This window comes from Vipera berus, assembly GCF_964194415.1.
Source record: "Vipera berus genome assembly, chromosome: 7".
Classification (NCBI taxonomy): domain Eukaryota; kingdom Metazoa; phylum Chordata; class Lepidosauria; order Squamata; family Viperidae; genus Vipera; species Vipera berus.
The window spans coordinates 9638474-9656053 of NC_138209.1; the positions used below are offsets into that span (position 1 = coordinate 9638474).

General features: G+C 42.0%; 1 protein-coding gene across 1 annotated transcript in view; it reads right to left on the reverse strand.

Annotated features, from left to right (window-relative positions):
- ANTXR2 (ANTXR cell adhesion molecule 2) overlaps nt 1-17580 on the reverse strand; it is a 151175-nt gene that overhangs the window by 101784 nt on the left and 31811 nt on the right. The window contains exons 8-9 of the mRNA XM_081332803.1: nt 6814-6874; nt 2132-2227 (exon numbers count right to left, since the gene is read on the reverse strand). Coding sequence (XP_081188929.1) covers nt 2132-2227; nt 6814-6874 — 157 coding nt within the window. The remainder of the gene's footprint in view (nt 1-2131; nt 2228-6813; nt 6875-17580) is intronic.

Below are 17580 nucleotides of genomic sequence, written 5' to 3' on the forward strand. Positions count from 1 at the left end.
GAATTTGGATGCTTGGCAACTGATTCATATTTATGACGGTTGCAGTGTCCCAGGGTCATGTGATCTCCTTTTGCAACCTTCTCAATTGTGGTCATAAGTCGGGGACTGCCTATATTAACGCCACCTTTATTGCAGGGTTATTGTAGGGTCTCCTCCCTTCGGTTTATTCTTCTGAAAACTAGGAAGGATCCTTTCCAACATGCTTTTTCCACCCTCCACTCCTCAGATCTGGTTTATCAAGCTGCTGTCTAGACTGTGACTTTTGTAGGCAGTTAACCTTTATTGTCATTTTTTTTTACTGTGGGCACACTGGCACACATTAAAAATGAAATTTAGTTGCTTGCTCTCAAAGTGTACACATACATAACACACATTTAAACATGCTACATGCAACATATGTATAAAACTACATCCTTACATATATATAAAACATATAAATATTAACCACTGTCCATCTTGAATACATAGTGCAGGGGTCTTCAAACTTGGCCCTTTTATGACTTGTGGACTTCAACTCCCAGAATTCCTCAGCCAGCATGCCTGGCTGAGGAATTCTGGGAGTTGAAGTCCACAAGTCATAAAAGGGCCAAGTTTGAAGACCCCTGACATAGTGGAAAGAGGAAGCTTGAGAGATCACATGGTTAACACTGTATGGAACGAAACTATGACTAAATCTGGCTGTTCTGTTTTGGACACCATGAAGCCCGCTCCTCCCAGAAGGGAACAAGGGTAACAGGACGTGAAGAGGATGTGTAGTGTCCCAGACAATCCTGCGGACCCTGCTCAAGCAACGCTTCTATGCTTATGTTCTGGATGGGAGGGAGGGAACTACCAATGATCTTTTCGGCCATCCTCACCACTCTCTGCACCGCCTTCCTGTCTGAAGCAGGGATGCTTCCCCCGGTCTCCCAAGACCATACCTGCATACCACTAAAAAACGGAAGTGGTTAATAAGTCAAGTGTTGCCGGCTTAATACATATTCCTTTTCCTTGATTCAATCTTAGGCCCCCGAGGATCGCTACGGACATGGGTAAGCATGATCGTTTGTAGAAAAGAGAGACAGTTGTGATCTCCCTGTCTCCCTTTTCATACAAACTTTTATGCCTCCAATCTGTGGTGGAATTCAAATATGTGAACAACCGGTTTTCTGTGTGGATGCCGCTTCCGGAAATCCATTCTGGCCCTGGGCAACAAAAAATTAGCTACCGGTTCTGCCAAAGTGGTGCGAACCGGCTGAATCCTACCACTGCCACCAATGTTATGATCTCCTGGTTTCCATTTTACCCAAATTCTCACACTTCCAATGTTCTTGACAGGCTTGAAGAACACAGAGTTCAAGAGTTGATACAGGTAGCCCTCGATGTACAACCACAATTGAGCACAAATTTTTTGTTGTTAAGCAAGAGTTGCTAAGTGAATCACTGCAGTTGTTAAGTTAGCAGGACATTTGTTAACTGAATCTGGCCTCCCCACTGACTTTGCTCATCAGAAGGTTGCATAAGGGGACCACAGGACTCCAGGATATTGCAACCGTTATAAATATGAACCAGTTGCCAAGTGTCTGGATGCTGATCACATGACCATAGAGATGCTGCAATGGTCGCGTGAAAAATGGTCATAAGTCACTTTTTTCAGTGTCATTTTAACTTTAAATGTTCATCGTCATCGAGAATCCAAATAAAACTCTAGATTAATTCCATTTCCAAACCTTCTTAAAGGTTTATTCAATACACTGTGCGGTTAGGTTGAAGCAAAACTAACTGAGGTTCCCACACCAGTTCACAGACTTAAACAATAGTTTTCCCAGCCAAACCCCCAACGTCTTATGTAATCCATATCAACAAGTCCACTTTGTTATGGGAACTGTCCCCTTCAAATCCACACCTGTTCTGATGTCCTTGACAAGGATTCAGGCTCTCACAGTCTGCAGCTGAATTGAAGAAGCTTCATTTCTCCATCTACCCACTTGAAAGTTACACCTCCCAACCCCCTTTATCCAAAAGCAAGTTGAAACGCAGAGACAGGTAGCTGCCAATGTTTCACAGCTGACAGTCACCAAATGAACGGTTGTAAGTTAAGGACTATCTGTAATCTGATGACTCAAAGGTTCTATGCTGCAGGGATACTTACTTATGGTTGATCCATTTACCATGTAAGTGCAGACGACATTCTCTGATGTCCTACCCAACGTGAATCCGGTTCCACTCAGAACTACTTGAAACTCCTCTGAAAAGCAGAACCAACAAGTTATCAGCAAGTAGATCCAGGCCAAGTTTCCTCACTGACTTTTGAGAACAAGGTAAACTCCTTAATATTTTATACTCAGTGCTTGATAGTGTATATATTTCATGCCTACGGTTTTAGAAAGAAAGCAGAACACATCAATAAATTCTTGTCCTTGTAAAGCAGCTGGAGAAGGAGGGAGAGAGTGGGAGGTCAGTTGATATATATCCCCAGTGGCAATTCTTTTCACCAGATTTCCCAGTGAATTTTGAGAGGGTGTAATTAGGATCGCAGATGTGTTTATCCAAACCATCATCTTCTTAATGTCTCTCTTTATTTAAATTGTAAAACAAGTGATATGCTATCTGCAGCCCTCTGCAACCCATCCAGTAGTTGTCATTAAATTATAGGTTTTAATATGATGGAAAGGGAAAATTATTAGCACAATAGGAGATCAATATTAAATAGAAAGGAATAATCATATGGGCTAATTTTAATTTAAAGTAAATTAAATCAGGAGCTTTCTTTTGGCTCAACCACAAAAGCCAAATATAAATATATCACAACCCAAAATTTCTTTTACTAAGCAAGACAGTTGCTAAGTGAGTTTTGCCCCCATTTTATGACTTCTCTTGCCACAACTGCGAAATGAATCACTAGAGTTGTTAAGTTAGGAAGTTGTTAAGTGAATCTGGCTTCCCCCTTGACTTTGCTTGCCAGGTGATCACATGACCCCAGGACACTGCAACTATCATAAATACATGCCAGTTGCCAAGTGTCTAAATGTTGATCACATGACCATGGGGATACTGCAAGGGTCATAGGTGTGAAAAACTTTGTTTGGTTTTTTTTTCCAGCCGGTGTAACTTTGAACATCTGTAACAGACTTTGGCCTAAAAATGTTAATTCACCCGTGAGGTAAAATATGCTGCCTCTGAAAATATTCTCCTGCCAGCCTTCAAGTCGGCATTGCACAACTTAAAAGAAATTTTCCATAAAGACTAAATATTTACTGTAAGTCATAAACAGTATAATTTAAAGCTGTAGTCTCTGACAGTTAAAGGCTGATTCCTAAACTTCTCTGAATTTAAAAGAGTAACCTCTTCTTTACCTTGTAGCACTAAAATGTTTATTTCCTACATACCTTTAAGAGTGGCAGTTGTCTGTTTACATTCTCCATCTAGCTACTAATGAAATGCTAACATATCCAAAATTTAAATTTAGGTGTTCTGTGCATCTCCCAATTTTTTTACTCCTCCTACTCATCCAAATGAAAGATGGCAAGAACAGGCTCAAAGGAGGAGAAGAACATGATAGCAATTTATTTACAGGTGGTCCTCAACTTATGACCACCACTGAGCAAGGCAGTTGTTAAGTGAGTTTGTCCTATTTTATTATATTTCTTGCCACAGTTGTTAAGTGAATCACTGCAATCGTTAAGTCAGTAACAAGGTTATTAAGTGAGTCTGGCTTCCCCAATGACTTTGCTTGTCAGAAGGTCGCAAAAGGGGACCACATAACCCCAGAACACAGCAACCATCATAAATATGAGCCGGTTGCCAAGCGACTGAATTTTAATCACATGACCATGAGGGATGCTGCAATGGCCGTGTGAAAAGGGGTCATGATTCACTTTTTTTTAGTGTTCTTGTAACTTCTGTCACAAAATGAATGCTTATCAGTCAAGGACTATCTGTATTTTATTTATTTATCAAATTCTGAAACCACCCATCTTCCTCACAGACAGACTGTAATCCTAACACTTGCTGGACTGCAGTGGTTTTCACTTTAAACATGGGATTATGCACAGCAGCACTGGGGATTTTCCAGAACCAGGCAATTAATCCATCACAGCTATTTTACACAACTAATGCAGCAACTCCTTTCACATTATCACTCTCTTACATTTTGGTATCTAATGACTGTAGGCCAGGGGTCTTCAAACTCAGCCCTTTTATGACTCATGGACTTCAACTCCCAGAATTCCTCAGCCAGCATGCCTGGCTGAGGAATTCTGGGAGTTGAAGTCCATGAGTCATAAAACGGCCGAGTTTGAAGACCCCTGGTGTAGGCCTTTAGAGTTTAAGGACTGATATTATATTACAGTTAGGCCATGTTGTGTTTTGTTCGTGTGCAACTGACAGACTGGGTGACAAATTATGATTTTAATATAGAACATGGAACAAGGAATTGGGGGAAGAAGAAGAAAATTCATGCTCTCAAGCACAGACTTTTATGAATTAGAACAAATTTTACAAAGAACCTGGCTCAAGAATACACAAGAGGAAATGGAACAAGTCAGTTCAGTCACTCACTCCATCATCCACAGCCAGTCTAACTGAGAACTTGTGAAGTCAGGTTCATAAATTAGAAACAGCTGTTCCAGCCCTTTCATTTCTTTCTCTGCAATAATCCTCATATTTCAAGTTTTGGTCAGGAAATATCACTAAATATCCGCAAAAGGAATGATAATAATTTCTAGCAGTTATTGCTAAGTGTCACGGTGAATAAAAGCTGTTTCGCTGATGAGCCAAATTCAATTCTCTTAGTCAAAAGGGTTAGTTTTTAAGATAAAAATAAAATGTAAAAATAGTAATGAAAAATAATAAATAAATGAATAAATTAATTAAAAGGAAAAAAAAACCCTCAAAGGGCATACTCAATGAACTACGAGGCCTTTTTCTGTTATCAGTTTTCTATGTTTCTATTTTTGAAACATTTTCAAAATGTTTAAAGGGAGGCAGACATTTTAAACGGACGCCAGTACATTTCAAAAACTAAAATCCTCCTGGAAATTAACCAGCATTCTTCTGGTAATTGAAAAGTTGGAAAACCACATATTTTTGAATACTGTCAGTATTAGTTCACCTAATGCAGTGGTCTTCACACTTTACCCTTTTATGACTTGTGAACTTCAATTCCCAGAATTCCTCAGCCAGGCACACTGGCTTAGGAATTCTGGGGGCTAAATTCCACAAGTCATAAAAGGGCCAGGTTTGAAGACCCCTGACTTAATGAAAGGCCCAGATTTCAGCTCCTCTCTTGTTCATCCTACTTCATGCACGACTGAGACAAGAAACTGCTCCTCATGAACTGAAACCTATTCACATTTTATAGAATCCACCACATTTAACAGTAGCTAATTCAATGCGAAATGCTAGCTGAGGCAGAAAGTTTACTGAATGACAACAAGAAGTCCTTACAGCTAGTCCTCAACTTGTGAGGAGTCGCTTAGCGACCAGTTACAGCAAATAACTCCAAAGGTACAGGTAGTCCTTGACTTATGACCACAATTGAGCCCAAAATTTATGTTGTTATGTGGGACAGCTAAGTGAGTTTTGCCCCATTTTATGACCTTTCTTGCCACAGTTGTTAAGTGAATCACTGCAGTTAAGTTAGGAATATGGTTGTTAAGTAAATTTGGCTTCCCCATTGACTTTGATTGTCAGAGGGTCACAAAAGCTGATCACATGACCCTGGGAACGGCAACCGTCATAAATACATGGCAGTTGCCAAGTGTCTGAATTTTGATCATATGACCATGGGGATGCTGTAACAGTTGCAAGTATAAAAACCGGTCATAAGTCACTTTTTTCAGTGAACGGTCACTAAATGAAGGACCACCAATCCATTTCCAAAGTACCAACAGCCGTCTCTCCAAGGTCATGTGACCGCATGTCGAATGCTCAGCAAATCTACCGCATTTACAGCTCCTTGCAGAATGTCACGGTCACATGACCACATTATATGACATTTTTGTAAAATGCTGGCATTTACGGTAATTCCCGTTTTCAGCAAAAACAGCCCACAGCAAAATGGGTTTGTTTATGACTGCAGGGTTAACACCCATAACAAATAACGGTCATAAAAATGGGTCCGGTGATATGATGACCCGCTTTACGACCATCACGACTTACGACCATATAGGCAGGCACCAATGTGGTCACAAGTCAAGGACTACCTGTAGATGTTGGTTCTGTCTTTCCCAACTTGGTGTGCTGCCCAGCTGTTTGGACTTCAACTCCCAGCATTCTCAGCAAAGGCCAGGCTGGCTGGGAATGCTGAGAATTGTGAAAGTATTTGATCAGTGTTTCTCAACCTTATCAGCTTGAAGATGGATGGACCAACCCAGCCAACTATGCTATGCTGGGGGATTCTGGGAGTTGGTCCACTCATCTTCAAATAGCCATGGTTGAGAAAACCATGGATGAAGATTGTGCTCCCACTGGAGAAAGATACTCTATTTCGCAAAATTATTGTGGGGATGACCTAGGAAGATGTTGATTATAATTCAGAAGATTCTAGGTGTTGAAAACCTAACAAATCTCCCCAGATTTCTGCCCCATCACATATGCAATACAATACTCAAAATATGCCTTCATTTTAAATCTACAACTTCCTAGGTTCCTGGTGAGGAAAAAGAGTTTAAATCTGTAACACGGGCTTTGGCAAACTGGAGCAAGGAAAGGAAAGATCCTTTTATTCACATCTTCCTACTCAGCATATGGAAGTACAGTTACACATTTTGCCCAAGGATGTAACAGCAGGATTGTCAATATTTTCACATTGTTTTCCAGTCGCACACTCACCTCCTACACAAACGCTTGAGGGTTCCAGATTTAAAATCTCCGTGCATGATTGCTTCAGTATCTGTTTGGGGTAAAATGGGAGAAATATTTTTGACAAATATATATTGCGGGTTTTTCAAGGCAACAAGCATTCAGTTACGAGGAATTGTTTTAGCAAGATGTTGTGAAGTGTGATACCTCTCTAGGTAACGGTTATTACAGAGCATCTTCATTTGAAAAAAAAAATCATAGGCATCATGGATTAATATTTAGCCTGCCTTCCATAGAAATCCTGTATATTGCACGGCTCAGAAGGAGGGCTAAGAAAATATCTACAGACCCTCATATGCTGGATATAAAACTGTTTCAACTCCTCATCTCAGGATGCCACTACAGGGCACTGCATGCCAAAACAGGGACAGTTTTTTTCCCCTTGTGCCATCACTTTGCTGAACACCTAATTCTCACAGCACTCTCCAATGACTACGTATATTTACCCATGTTGCATGGCTGTATAGTATTATTATTATTGTTGTTGTTGTTGTTGTTGTTATTATTATTATTACCCTTCTTATCACCCTTACAAACCCCTCTTATTGGCATTATGATGAAGGGGATTACTCTGCTGCTTTGTATGTACACTGAGAGCTTTTGCACCAGAAGCAAATTCCTTGTATGTCTAGTCACACTTGGCCAAATAAAGTATTTGATTCTATTATGCCAGGCATATACATAGAATGAAGGCTATTGCTAAGCACATTGATTTGTGCTTCTTAGATTGTAAGCCGCCCTGAGTCTTCGGAGAAGGGCGGGATATAAATGGGATTAAAAAAAAAATTCTTTGCATCTCAGGAGAGAAACATCTGCCACTACCTAGGATTGAATCTCAACCTTCCGAGTACAAGCGAGAGTCTTTACTATCAGGCCACCACAATATATGTGTGTGTGTGTGTGTGTGTGTGTGTGTGTGTGTGTGTGTGTGTGTATTCTCTTTAATTAGACTAAAAATACGAATCCTGGGCATATTAATGCTAGAAAAGAACACTTGAACACCAGAATAGAGTCAAAAACTAACCAGTTTAATATACCTAGCTTTCGTTGGCCAACTGCCAACGTCGTCAGAGTAAAATTGCCGGAAATGAGGGAACACGTTTATACTGCCAGCTTTTTTTGCGCTCTGCTCACAGGTCTGTTCGCCTTTACCGGCCGTATTGTCCTGAGCTGCCTGGCAGTTGAGGGCATTGTGCCCTCCTTGTGAAGTGCAAATGTGTCTGGGTGCCTGTTGTCAGGGGCGGATTGTGGGCTGTTCTTCCTGCCTGACAACAGGCACCCAGACACATTCGCACTTCACAAGGAGGGTACCACCGGAGAACACACGGATGAGAGTGAGTATAAATGTGTATGTGTGTGTGTGTGTGTATGTGTATATATATATATATATATATATATATATATATATATATATATATATATATATATATATATATATATATATATATATATATATATATATATATATATATTTCTCATGACAATATTTTGACACTTGATTGGACCATGTGACCTGCACTAATAGGGGAGGAAGAATTCTATACTTTAATTCTAGAGTTGGTTTTGCTTTCATCTGTGCCGAAATGATGTACTCAATAGTTAAAAGACTGGATTGTCTCAATGTTACTTGCTCAGTTGGGATCGTCAGTCGGAACCTTAACAGTTACACTGGTACTGAAACAAGTGACTTATGGCCATTTTTCACACTTACGACTGTTCCAGCATCCCCACGATCATGTATTGGTCATGCAACTGGCATGTATTTATGACAATTGCAGTGTCCCGGGGTCATGTGATCAGCTTTTGCAACCTTTTGACAAGGAAAGTCAATGGGAAAGCCAGATTCACTTAACTACCGTGTTATTAATTTAACAACTGCAGTGATTCACTTAATAACTGTGGCAAGAAAGGTTGTAAAATGGGGCAAATCTGAGTTAACAAGTGTCTTGCATAGCAATAGAAATTTTCGGCTTGGTTGTGGTCATAAATCAAGGATTACCTGTATGGATAAAGCATCAGTTAGTCTGCATTGTCAAAATCTTTGGTACATATTTTTTTAAAAAAATGAGGTTTTACTTAAGTTTGGGTTCCCTGACAGATTCTCGCCTAAGTATTGTGTGAGCATCAGCCACTACCAATGAAAGGGCTTTTAATAGACACTTGAAAACAAGCTTCAATCTGACTCTGAATAGAGGGACTGCAATGTTTCCTGTCCTCAACATGACTGTATTTCCCAAATCCTGTTGCAACTAAAGGAAACTGGTTGCAAATCAGTATTACCACATTTCCCAGGACCTCAATTTCCTTTTTAGCATACACATACTTACAGATGTGGGAAGTACATTTTTTAAAAATTGTATTTACATGATTCTTGCCATCTTTACCTCAAAGAAAGACAAGCCTTATTTAGGTTGTTTTTTTAAATAGTAGTATATGTGGATCACCAAGACCTCTGCAGTTTACTGTAAAAATAAATTCCAATTCAAACTCAGTACATTAAACTTAAAGTAACTAATAAATAAAAAGCAAATAAAAACAAGTAAACAAAAAATAGCAATTAAAAGCCAGTTTTAAAGATGTGTTTTAAGAGTCAGTAAATATAAAACTATTTAAAATTTCAGAACCCTCCTCTTTGCAAAGGGTGCATTCCAGAACCAGGCAGCAACAGAGACCACAAGTGATTCTGCCAAAAGAAAGTGTGTATGTGTGTGTTTTGTTGTTGTTGTGTTTTGAGTGTTCACACACCTATACACATGTGCTCAGCTTCTGACTGTGTCAACATAGGATTGTCAATTCCAGCTTATACCAATCCTGCATATTCCACCACAAATCACATCAGTCAAGGTTTATGTTGCACACATATGCGTGTGTATGTGTGTGTATATAATATATGAACACTCGGCAGCCTTCCCCCAAAATTGACAGTTTGTCAATTTAAATAATATTAGTTGAATCAATCACTGCTAATTAAAATCTGTGGCCTACGTATAAAAGTAGGCACCCCGTTTATAGAAGGGGGGCCACAGATTCACTATATTTTACTCTCCATTTGTAGCAGCAACAGCAAAAAAAGAAGAGGAATATAGGACAGGGAAAAGCCTGGGAAATTTAACGCTAACTGGGAAGAAAAAACAAAGAAAGCCAGGGATTGCAGCCAGCGGTGAAATTCAAAGATGTGAACAACCGGTTCTTTGTGTGGATGCCGCTTCCAGAAGTCCGTTCTGGGCTTGGGCAACAAAAAATTAGCTACTGGTTCTGCCGAAGTGATGCAAACCGGCTGAATCCCACCACTGATTACAGCTAATAGGAGAAGGCAGAAAAACGCTGGGGGCAAATTCTTCTAGTTGTGTTTGAGTATAGCTTGAGTATAGCTCCAGTCAATAGGGCCCAATATTGTGCAAGGCTAGATTACAGAAGAGACAGAAAAACAACAGTTCACCAAGAGCTCAGTTCTGACAATGCATACACACACACACACACACACACACACACACACACCACCCGACACATCTCTGGCTTGCACACATCCTGGGGTTCGATCCTGACGGGCTTCAAGTTTGACTCAGCCGCTTCTAGTACAATTCACACCACCTTTCCTTCCCTTTCCTTTCCAACTTTGCCGCTTTCCCACTTCCCATTTGTTGGCCACGTCTCCAGGAGGTTTTTTCTTCTGGTGGGGCGCTGAGTTGGCTCCACATCCAGTTGCCCGAGGCAACTTGTCCTGCACCCACCTGGCGGCACCCACCCGCCCGCACCCACCCGGTTGCGTCCACCTAGCCCCACCCACCCAGCTGCGACGAGTCACTCGCATGGAATAATCCGCCCCAGCCAGCTGAAACTACTACTCTGCGCTGACCTGGCCACACCCACCCATGCCCACCTGGCTGTGCCCACCCAATCATGCCCACCTGGCTGCTGTCGGTCATCCCATTCTGGACTCAGCCCTCCATCCTTCTGAGGTCAGTAAAATGAGGACCCAGATTGTTGGGGGCAATATGCAAAGAATGCTTCTAGGCTGCAAACTGCCCAGGGAGTGCCATAAAGCGCTATGGGGCTGTTTGTCAGCCTAAATGGGATTGCTATTTACAAAGCCAAAAATGGATAAGCAAAAATTTCCCTGGCTTTTTGAGAGTCAAGGCCCATGCCTCCGTCGGGATTTCAGTTAAGCCCAACTCTCTTGAGGGACCCTCATATTAAAAAGGCAGCCACCTGTTTGATTCACCAGGCCAGGGGGAAAGCTAGCCAGATAACCACAAAAATGCACAAAGCTGATCCGCTGCCAAAAGCTACATCTAAAAGAGTTTTATATAGAAGGCCATTAGGGGAGAGCAAAGCGTTTGTGCAACGGGCCACAAATCGAAGCTGATCAGTCAACTTTCTTGACTGAAGACTGCAAAGTGAGTGGAAGAACCGATACCACCTTCGTTTCCTGTATTAAATATAAAAGCCTTTTTCTTCTTTTGGACTCCCTTGCCAAACGCTTCCGGATTGCCAGCCACATTTCTTCTCAAGAAAAGAACCGTCGAGCAAAATGCTTTGCAAGCAAAAAACAACCGCATCTTAGACAGCATCACCAAATGCAGCACCTCCCCTATTTACTGACCAAGTCTCCTCCTCATTCTCTACAACAAGTTGTCTAGTGACCGTTCAAAGTTACGACAGCACCGAAAGAAGTGATTTACGACTGTTTTTCACACTTACGACCATTGCAGCATCCCCATGGTCATGTGGTCAAAATTCAGACGCTTGGCAACCGCCTCGTATTCATGATGGGTGCGGTATTCCGAGGTCACGTGATCCCCTTTTGCGACCTTCCGACAAGCAAAGTTAAGGGGGAAGCCAGATTCACTTAACAACCACGTTACTAGTTTAATCATTGCAGTATTCACTTCACAACCCTGGCAAGAAAGATCGTAAAATAAGGCAACATTCACTTAACAATGGACTCGCTTAGCACAACATCAATTTTGGGCTCAATTACAGTTAACTGAGGGCTAACTGTACTGATTTTCGGTTCGGTAGGCTAGCATAGCATAAGTCGCCAAGAAACGACAGACTGAAGCTGAATTCAAACCTGAGTACACACAAACAAACTTACGGATACTTATAGCTTTTTAAATCAGGGGTTCCAAACCCCCGGTCCATGGACCGGTACCAGGCCGCAGCGTGCCAGCAACAGGGCCACACAAAGAAGCAAAGCCCCATCCAGGGGATGCAGGCAGCACACAAAACCACACCACGCAGAAAAATCTCTCTCCACATAACCGGTCCTTGGTGCCCAAAAGGTTGGGGGCCTCTGGTTTAAATTCACTGAGATCAACCCTACTGTAAGTATGTCTAAAAACAGGGGTAGGCAACCTTGGCTCTTTTATGACTCGTGGACTTCAACTCCCAGAATTCCTGAGCCAGCCATGCTGAGGAGAAATGGAGAGGTTTCCATGCTGAGCCATGCTGGCTCAGGAATTCTGGGAATTGAAGTCCACGAGTCATAAAAGAGCCAAGGTTGCCTACCCCTGCCTAAGAAAATGGATGTGGATGTTTTTAAGCCCACCCACCCTCAGTGTCTCACTCATGGGAAATTAAGACGATCCACGCGAGGTAGGAGAATTTTAAGCCACTTGTCTTCCAATAGATTCATTTATAGAGAAAGAGGCTGACACCCTTCCTGTTGAAATTCATCCACAAATACACAACCAAGGTGAGTGGATGGATGGAAGGCAGGCAGGAAGGAGGGAACAGAATGAGTAACATCTGACAATAAGCAGAATATGCTAAATGCCAATTCATTTCATAGCATTGTTTGATTTCAAGAGTTCAAAAGGTTTTGACAATCAACATTACCATCAATCATGATGTTTCCTCATTTGCAAAATCAGCATAACATCTGGCAACTGTTCTATTTACTAACCAAAAGAGAGAGCTTAGAGTTAGGGCAAGCGCTACAGGATAGCTGAACCTTCCTTCATCCCACACAAATAGACACAAATATCAATTTCAGTTTAATTTGGCCACTGAAAATCTTAAATGCAACGGGTGAAACTGTTTATTAATGAAAAGGCCTCCAGTTAGTGCCAATTTAAAAAGAGCCCTACTTAGATACCCATTCAAGGTGACGCAGAAAATATTCGGATTATCCCTGCTTAAGAATAACAGGACTGGCATAAACTTTGTAGATATTCCTAATATTCAGCATCCCTTTTGATTTTGATAGTGGATTAATAACACTGAGACTTGTAACTCACAAGTATTCTGCATCTGACATAGAGATTTGGCGATAGCTCTGTTTCTTTTAAAGACTGGCAGCGTACCAGATTCTGCCCATATGATATTTTTTAATATCTCATGCCTAGTTAGGTAGCAGGAGCCAGGCTATTCCAGTTAGCCTTGAAAAGCTAAGCAAAATCAGGATAAAATTATAAGGCTATAGAAATCCTGGAAAGCTGAAAATAAATACAGGTCAAACCATTCATTTAGTGATCATTTGAAGTTACGACGCCACTGAAAAAAGTGACTTGTGACCATTTTTAACACTATTGAAGCATTGCATTGGATGATCACGGGATCAGAATTCAGCCATTTGGCAACTGACTCGTACTTATGACAGTTGCAGTGTGCCAGAGTTATGTGATCCCCTTTTGTGATGTTCTGACAACCAAAGTCAGTAGGGAAACCAGAGTCACTTAACCACTGTGTTATTAAGTGGACAACTGATGTAATTCACTTAATAACTGTGGCAAGACAGGCCGTAAAATGGGGGCAAAACTCACTTAACAACTGTCTAACTTAGCCCCAGAAATTTTGGGCTCAATTGTGGTCATAAGTCAAGGACCACCTATACTAGAAAAATATTAACACTTCTGTACTGTTGTCTACAAAACTAAATGGGTACACGTACAATAGTTCTTGACTTAAGACTGTGATGGAACCTGTCCATTGCAGTTGTGTAGTCATGTTTGTAAAGCAGATTGATCATATGACTGACCCGGCTTTACAACTTCCTTTGCGGTGCTTATTAAGTGAACACTGTGTTGCTTAAGCAGGCCGATGATTCGCTATGGAGCCAATTTTGCCAAAAATTGTAAATGATTGCCCATTTTCAGCAAAACCATCTTAAAGCACAATCACATGACTACAAGATGCTGCAATAAATACAGGTCAGACGCTGAATGCCCAAAGTGCAGTCATGTGACCACAAGGAAGGGCGACCGTCAGAAATTTGAATCCAGGTCATAAGTAGTGCCCATGTAGGTCTGGCGGTACTTTCAATCGGTTATAAATCAAGAATTACCTGTATGTCCAATTGGCCAGCTGGAGTTTACTTTAGTTTGAAAGAGACTCCATTTTAAACAAATCGGTATAAAAGAGAAAAGCTTTGATGGCCTTTGATTGCTGATTTACTATAGGTAAAGGTTCCCCCGCACATGCGTGCTAGTCGTTTCCGACTCTAGGGGCCGGTGCTCATCTCCGTTTCAAAGCCGAAGAGCCAGCGCTTGTCCGAGGACGTCTCCGTGGTCATGTGGCCGGCATGACTAGACGCCAAAGGCGCACGGAACGCTGTTACCTTCCCACCGTAGTGCTCCCTATTTTTCTACTTGCATTTTTACGTGCTTTCGAACTGCTAGGTGGGCAGAAGCTGGGACAAGTAACAGGCGCTCACTCTGTTACGCGGCACTCGGGATTCGACCCGCCAAACTGCCGACCTTCTGATCGACAAGCTCAGCGTCCTAACCCACTGAGCCACCGCTGATTTACTATAGCACATGGAAAATACTGCCACTTTGAGAATGCTCTGTTCTAATCTTGTTGCCCTTTGCTAAATGGAAATATTCAGGAGTGTAAAGCACATGGCATATGAAGCATATGTACAGCTACGAATTGTGATCACTTCTTTCCAAAGTGATGTCTAAGAAACGTAGCTTTGATAAAAGACATTTTGAGCTGTTCCGGCTGTCAAATTCAACTTGAAAACACAAGCAACCACAAGGGAAATGGCATAAGTCAGAGACAGAGAGACTGAGGCAGCACCAAGTATACGTTAGGATAAATTCATGTTCCCATTTTAATGCATCTGGTTTTCTGATTAAAGTCGCAGTGATGAAGAACTTAACAAAACAGGGATCAGAGGAAGATCAGTTCAGGTTTAAGCAAAGTGAAGTAACAGAATACGAGTTTGAAGGACCTTTGAGGTCTTCTAATCCAATCCCCTGGTCAAGCAGGAAACCCTATATACCCGTGGTGGAGAACCTATGGCATGGGTGCCACAGGTGGCACGCCAAGCCCTCTCTGTGGGCACGCGCGCCGTCGCCCCAGTCCTAGGCCTTCATCTGGGTTTTATAAAATCTTTTCGCTTTAGGCCTCTGCAGCCGTGTACAAAAAAAAAAGGTTAAATCAATCAATCAATTTCAACTTCTCGCAGGGAAAAAAAGTTCTCGCAAAGTTGGAATTGATTGATTGAACTTTTTAGTCCCACCCAGTCTGCCGCTACCATTGCAGCCACGCCCACCCAATTGGCCACACCCACCCAAAGGGCCACACCCACCAGGCATCCGATGATACATAAGTGGGTTTTGGGTTGCCATCACTGCTATATACCATTCCAGACAAGTGGCTGTCCAGTCTCTTCTTCAAAGCCTCCAGTGATGGAGCACCCACAACTTCTGAAGACAAGCTGTTTTACTGGTTAATTGTTCTCACTGTTAGAAAGCGTCCGCTTAATTTCAGGTTGCTTCTCTCCTTGATTAGTTTCCCTCCATTCTTTCTCATCTTGTCTTCTGGTGCTTTGCCCCCTCATCTTTGTGGCAACCCCTCAAATATTGGAACACTGCTATCACGTCGCCCCTAGTCCTTCTTTTCATTACACTAGGCATACCCAATTCCTACAACCACTCTTCATTATGTTTTAGCCTCCAGCACCCTAATCATCTCTGTTGCTCTTTTCTGCACTCTTTCTAAAGTCACAGCATCTTTTTGTATAATATGGTGACCAAAGCAGATGTGCAGACTCTGGAAAGAGTGCAGAAAAGAGCAACAACAATGATTAGAGGACTGGAGACTCAAACAAAAGAAGAACAATTCCAGGAATTGGGTATGTCTAGTCTAAACCTAAGAGCAGGCCTTTTTTTAAAAAAAAATAACAGTTGTTTTGATTTTAACGTTCTAGGCTTGATTATAATTAGCCTTCATACTTCATTATTATTATAAAGAAAAAGAAAGACCAAAGGCAGACTCAAAATGCAGACCTAATCAAACTGAATTCAATATTCACTGGAAACCGCTTCAGGACTTTGTGCTTGAGGTGGCAAAAATGATTAGATACCGTAGGTTTGTTGTTATAGAAATGGATTACTACCTACAAGCTTCATCTTAACATCTTAAAATTTATAAGGTCTTTTGAAAGCTGGTGACAATTATAAGGAGCTATGTAGACTATAGGGACGCGGTGGCTCAGTGGGTTAGGACACTGAGCTTGTCGATCAGAAGGTGCTTTAATCCATTGTGCTTTGCACGCGTGGGTTCGCATCCCATCCTCGTCGCCAGTGCTTTAGCTAAGAAGCAGGCGAGACAGCAAGTTAACAGTTTAACTTTTTATTCTGAACCAGGCAAAGAACAAGGGAACATGACATCTATTTATACTGACAGCTGCCGGCGGATCGACCAATCAGGGGTGAGTCTGCTCCCGCGCCGTGGTCGCCGCCAATCGGGTCCGTCCGGTTTTGACAGCTCGGAGCTGTCATCTGTAGCGCGTGTTGAACTGTCAGTGGTTGGCGCTTGCGCGGTTTCGTCCGGCAGCTTTTGACAGCTGTCAAAAGCTGCCGCGGTTTTACCTCAGCCCTGTAACTTCTGTTTAACTTAATGTAATAACAATTAGTAAATACACAACACCAGGTCAGCAGTTTGGCGGGTCGAATCCCAAGTGCCGCGTAACAGAGTGAGCGCCTGTTACTCGTCCCAGCTTCTGCCAACCTAGCAGTTCGAAAGCACGTAAAAATGCAAGTAGGAAAATAGGGACCGCTACGGTGGGAAGGTAACAGCGTTCCGTGCGCCTTTGGCGTCTAGTCATGCCGGCCACATGACCACGGAGACGTCCTCGGACAAGCACTGGCTCTTCGGCTTTGAAACGGAGATGAGCATCAGCCCTTAGAGTCGGAAATGACTAGCACGCATGTGCGGGGGAACCTTCACCTTCACCTTCATGTAGACTATCCTTAGGTCTACCAGATCTGATGTACAAAAATCAAGATACCCAGAAAGGGATGGCAGAAAAGGGATACAAAAAAAACACCACCCTCTGTGCTACCATCTAGTGCTTATCTTCACTGTTTGTATTTTTCTGGTCCTGGTTCCTGTTTAATCTAGATATTAATTAATAGATTATGATGAAGAAGAAGATGTCTGTTTGCCTCTTTCCTTGACCTTTCTTTGCTTCCTTTCTTGAACAGTTTGAAGATCTACGAAAAGTAACAATATCCCATCCCCAAAGGAAGAAAAAAAAAATACCCCAATAAGAGCTGGTAGGGCAAGCCCTCACTTATAAACAGCCAGCAAATTCCATTCCCCCTGCACTGCAGATGTTACCTAACTTGGTAATGAGATGTTTGCAGGAAATGAAGCAAGCTGTTAAAAAGATGTTGAGGCTCTAGAAAGAGCGCACAGGAGAGCAACAAAGATGACGAGGGGACTGGAGGTTAAAACATATGAAGGCAGTTGTCTAGTATAATGAAGAGAAGGACGAGGAGT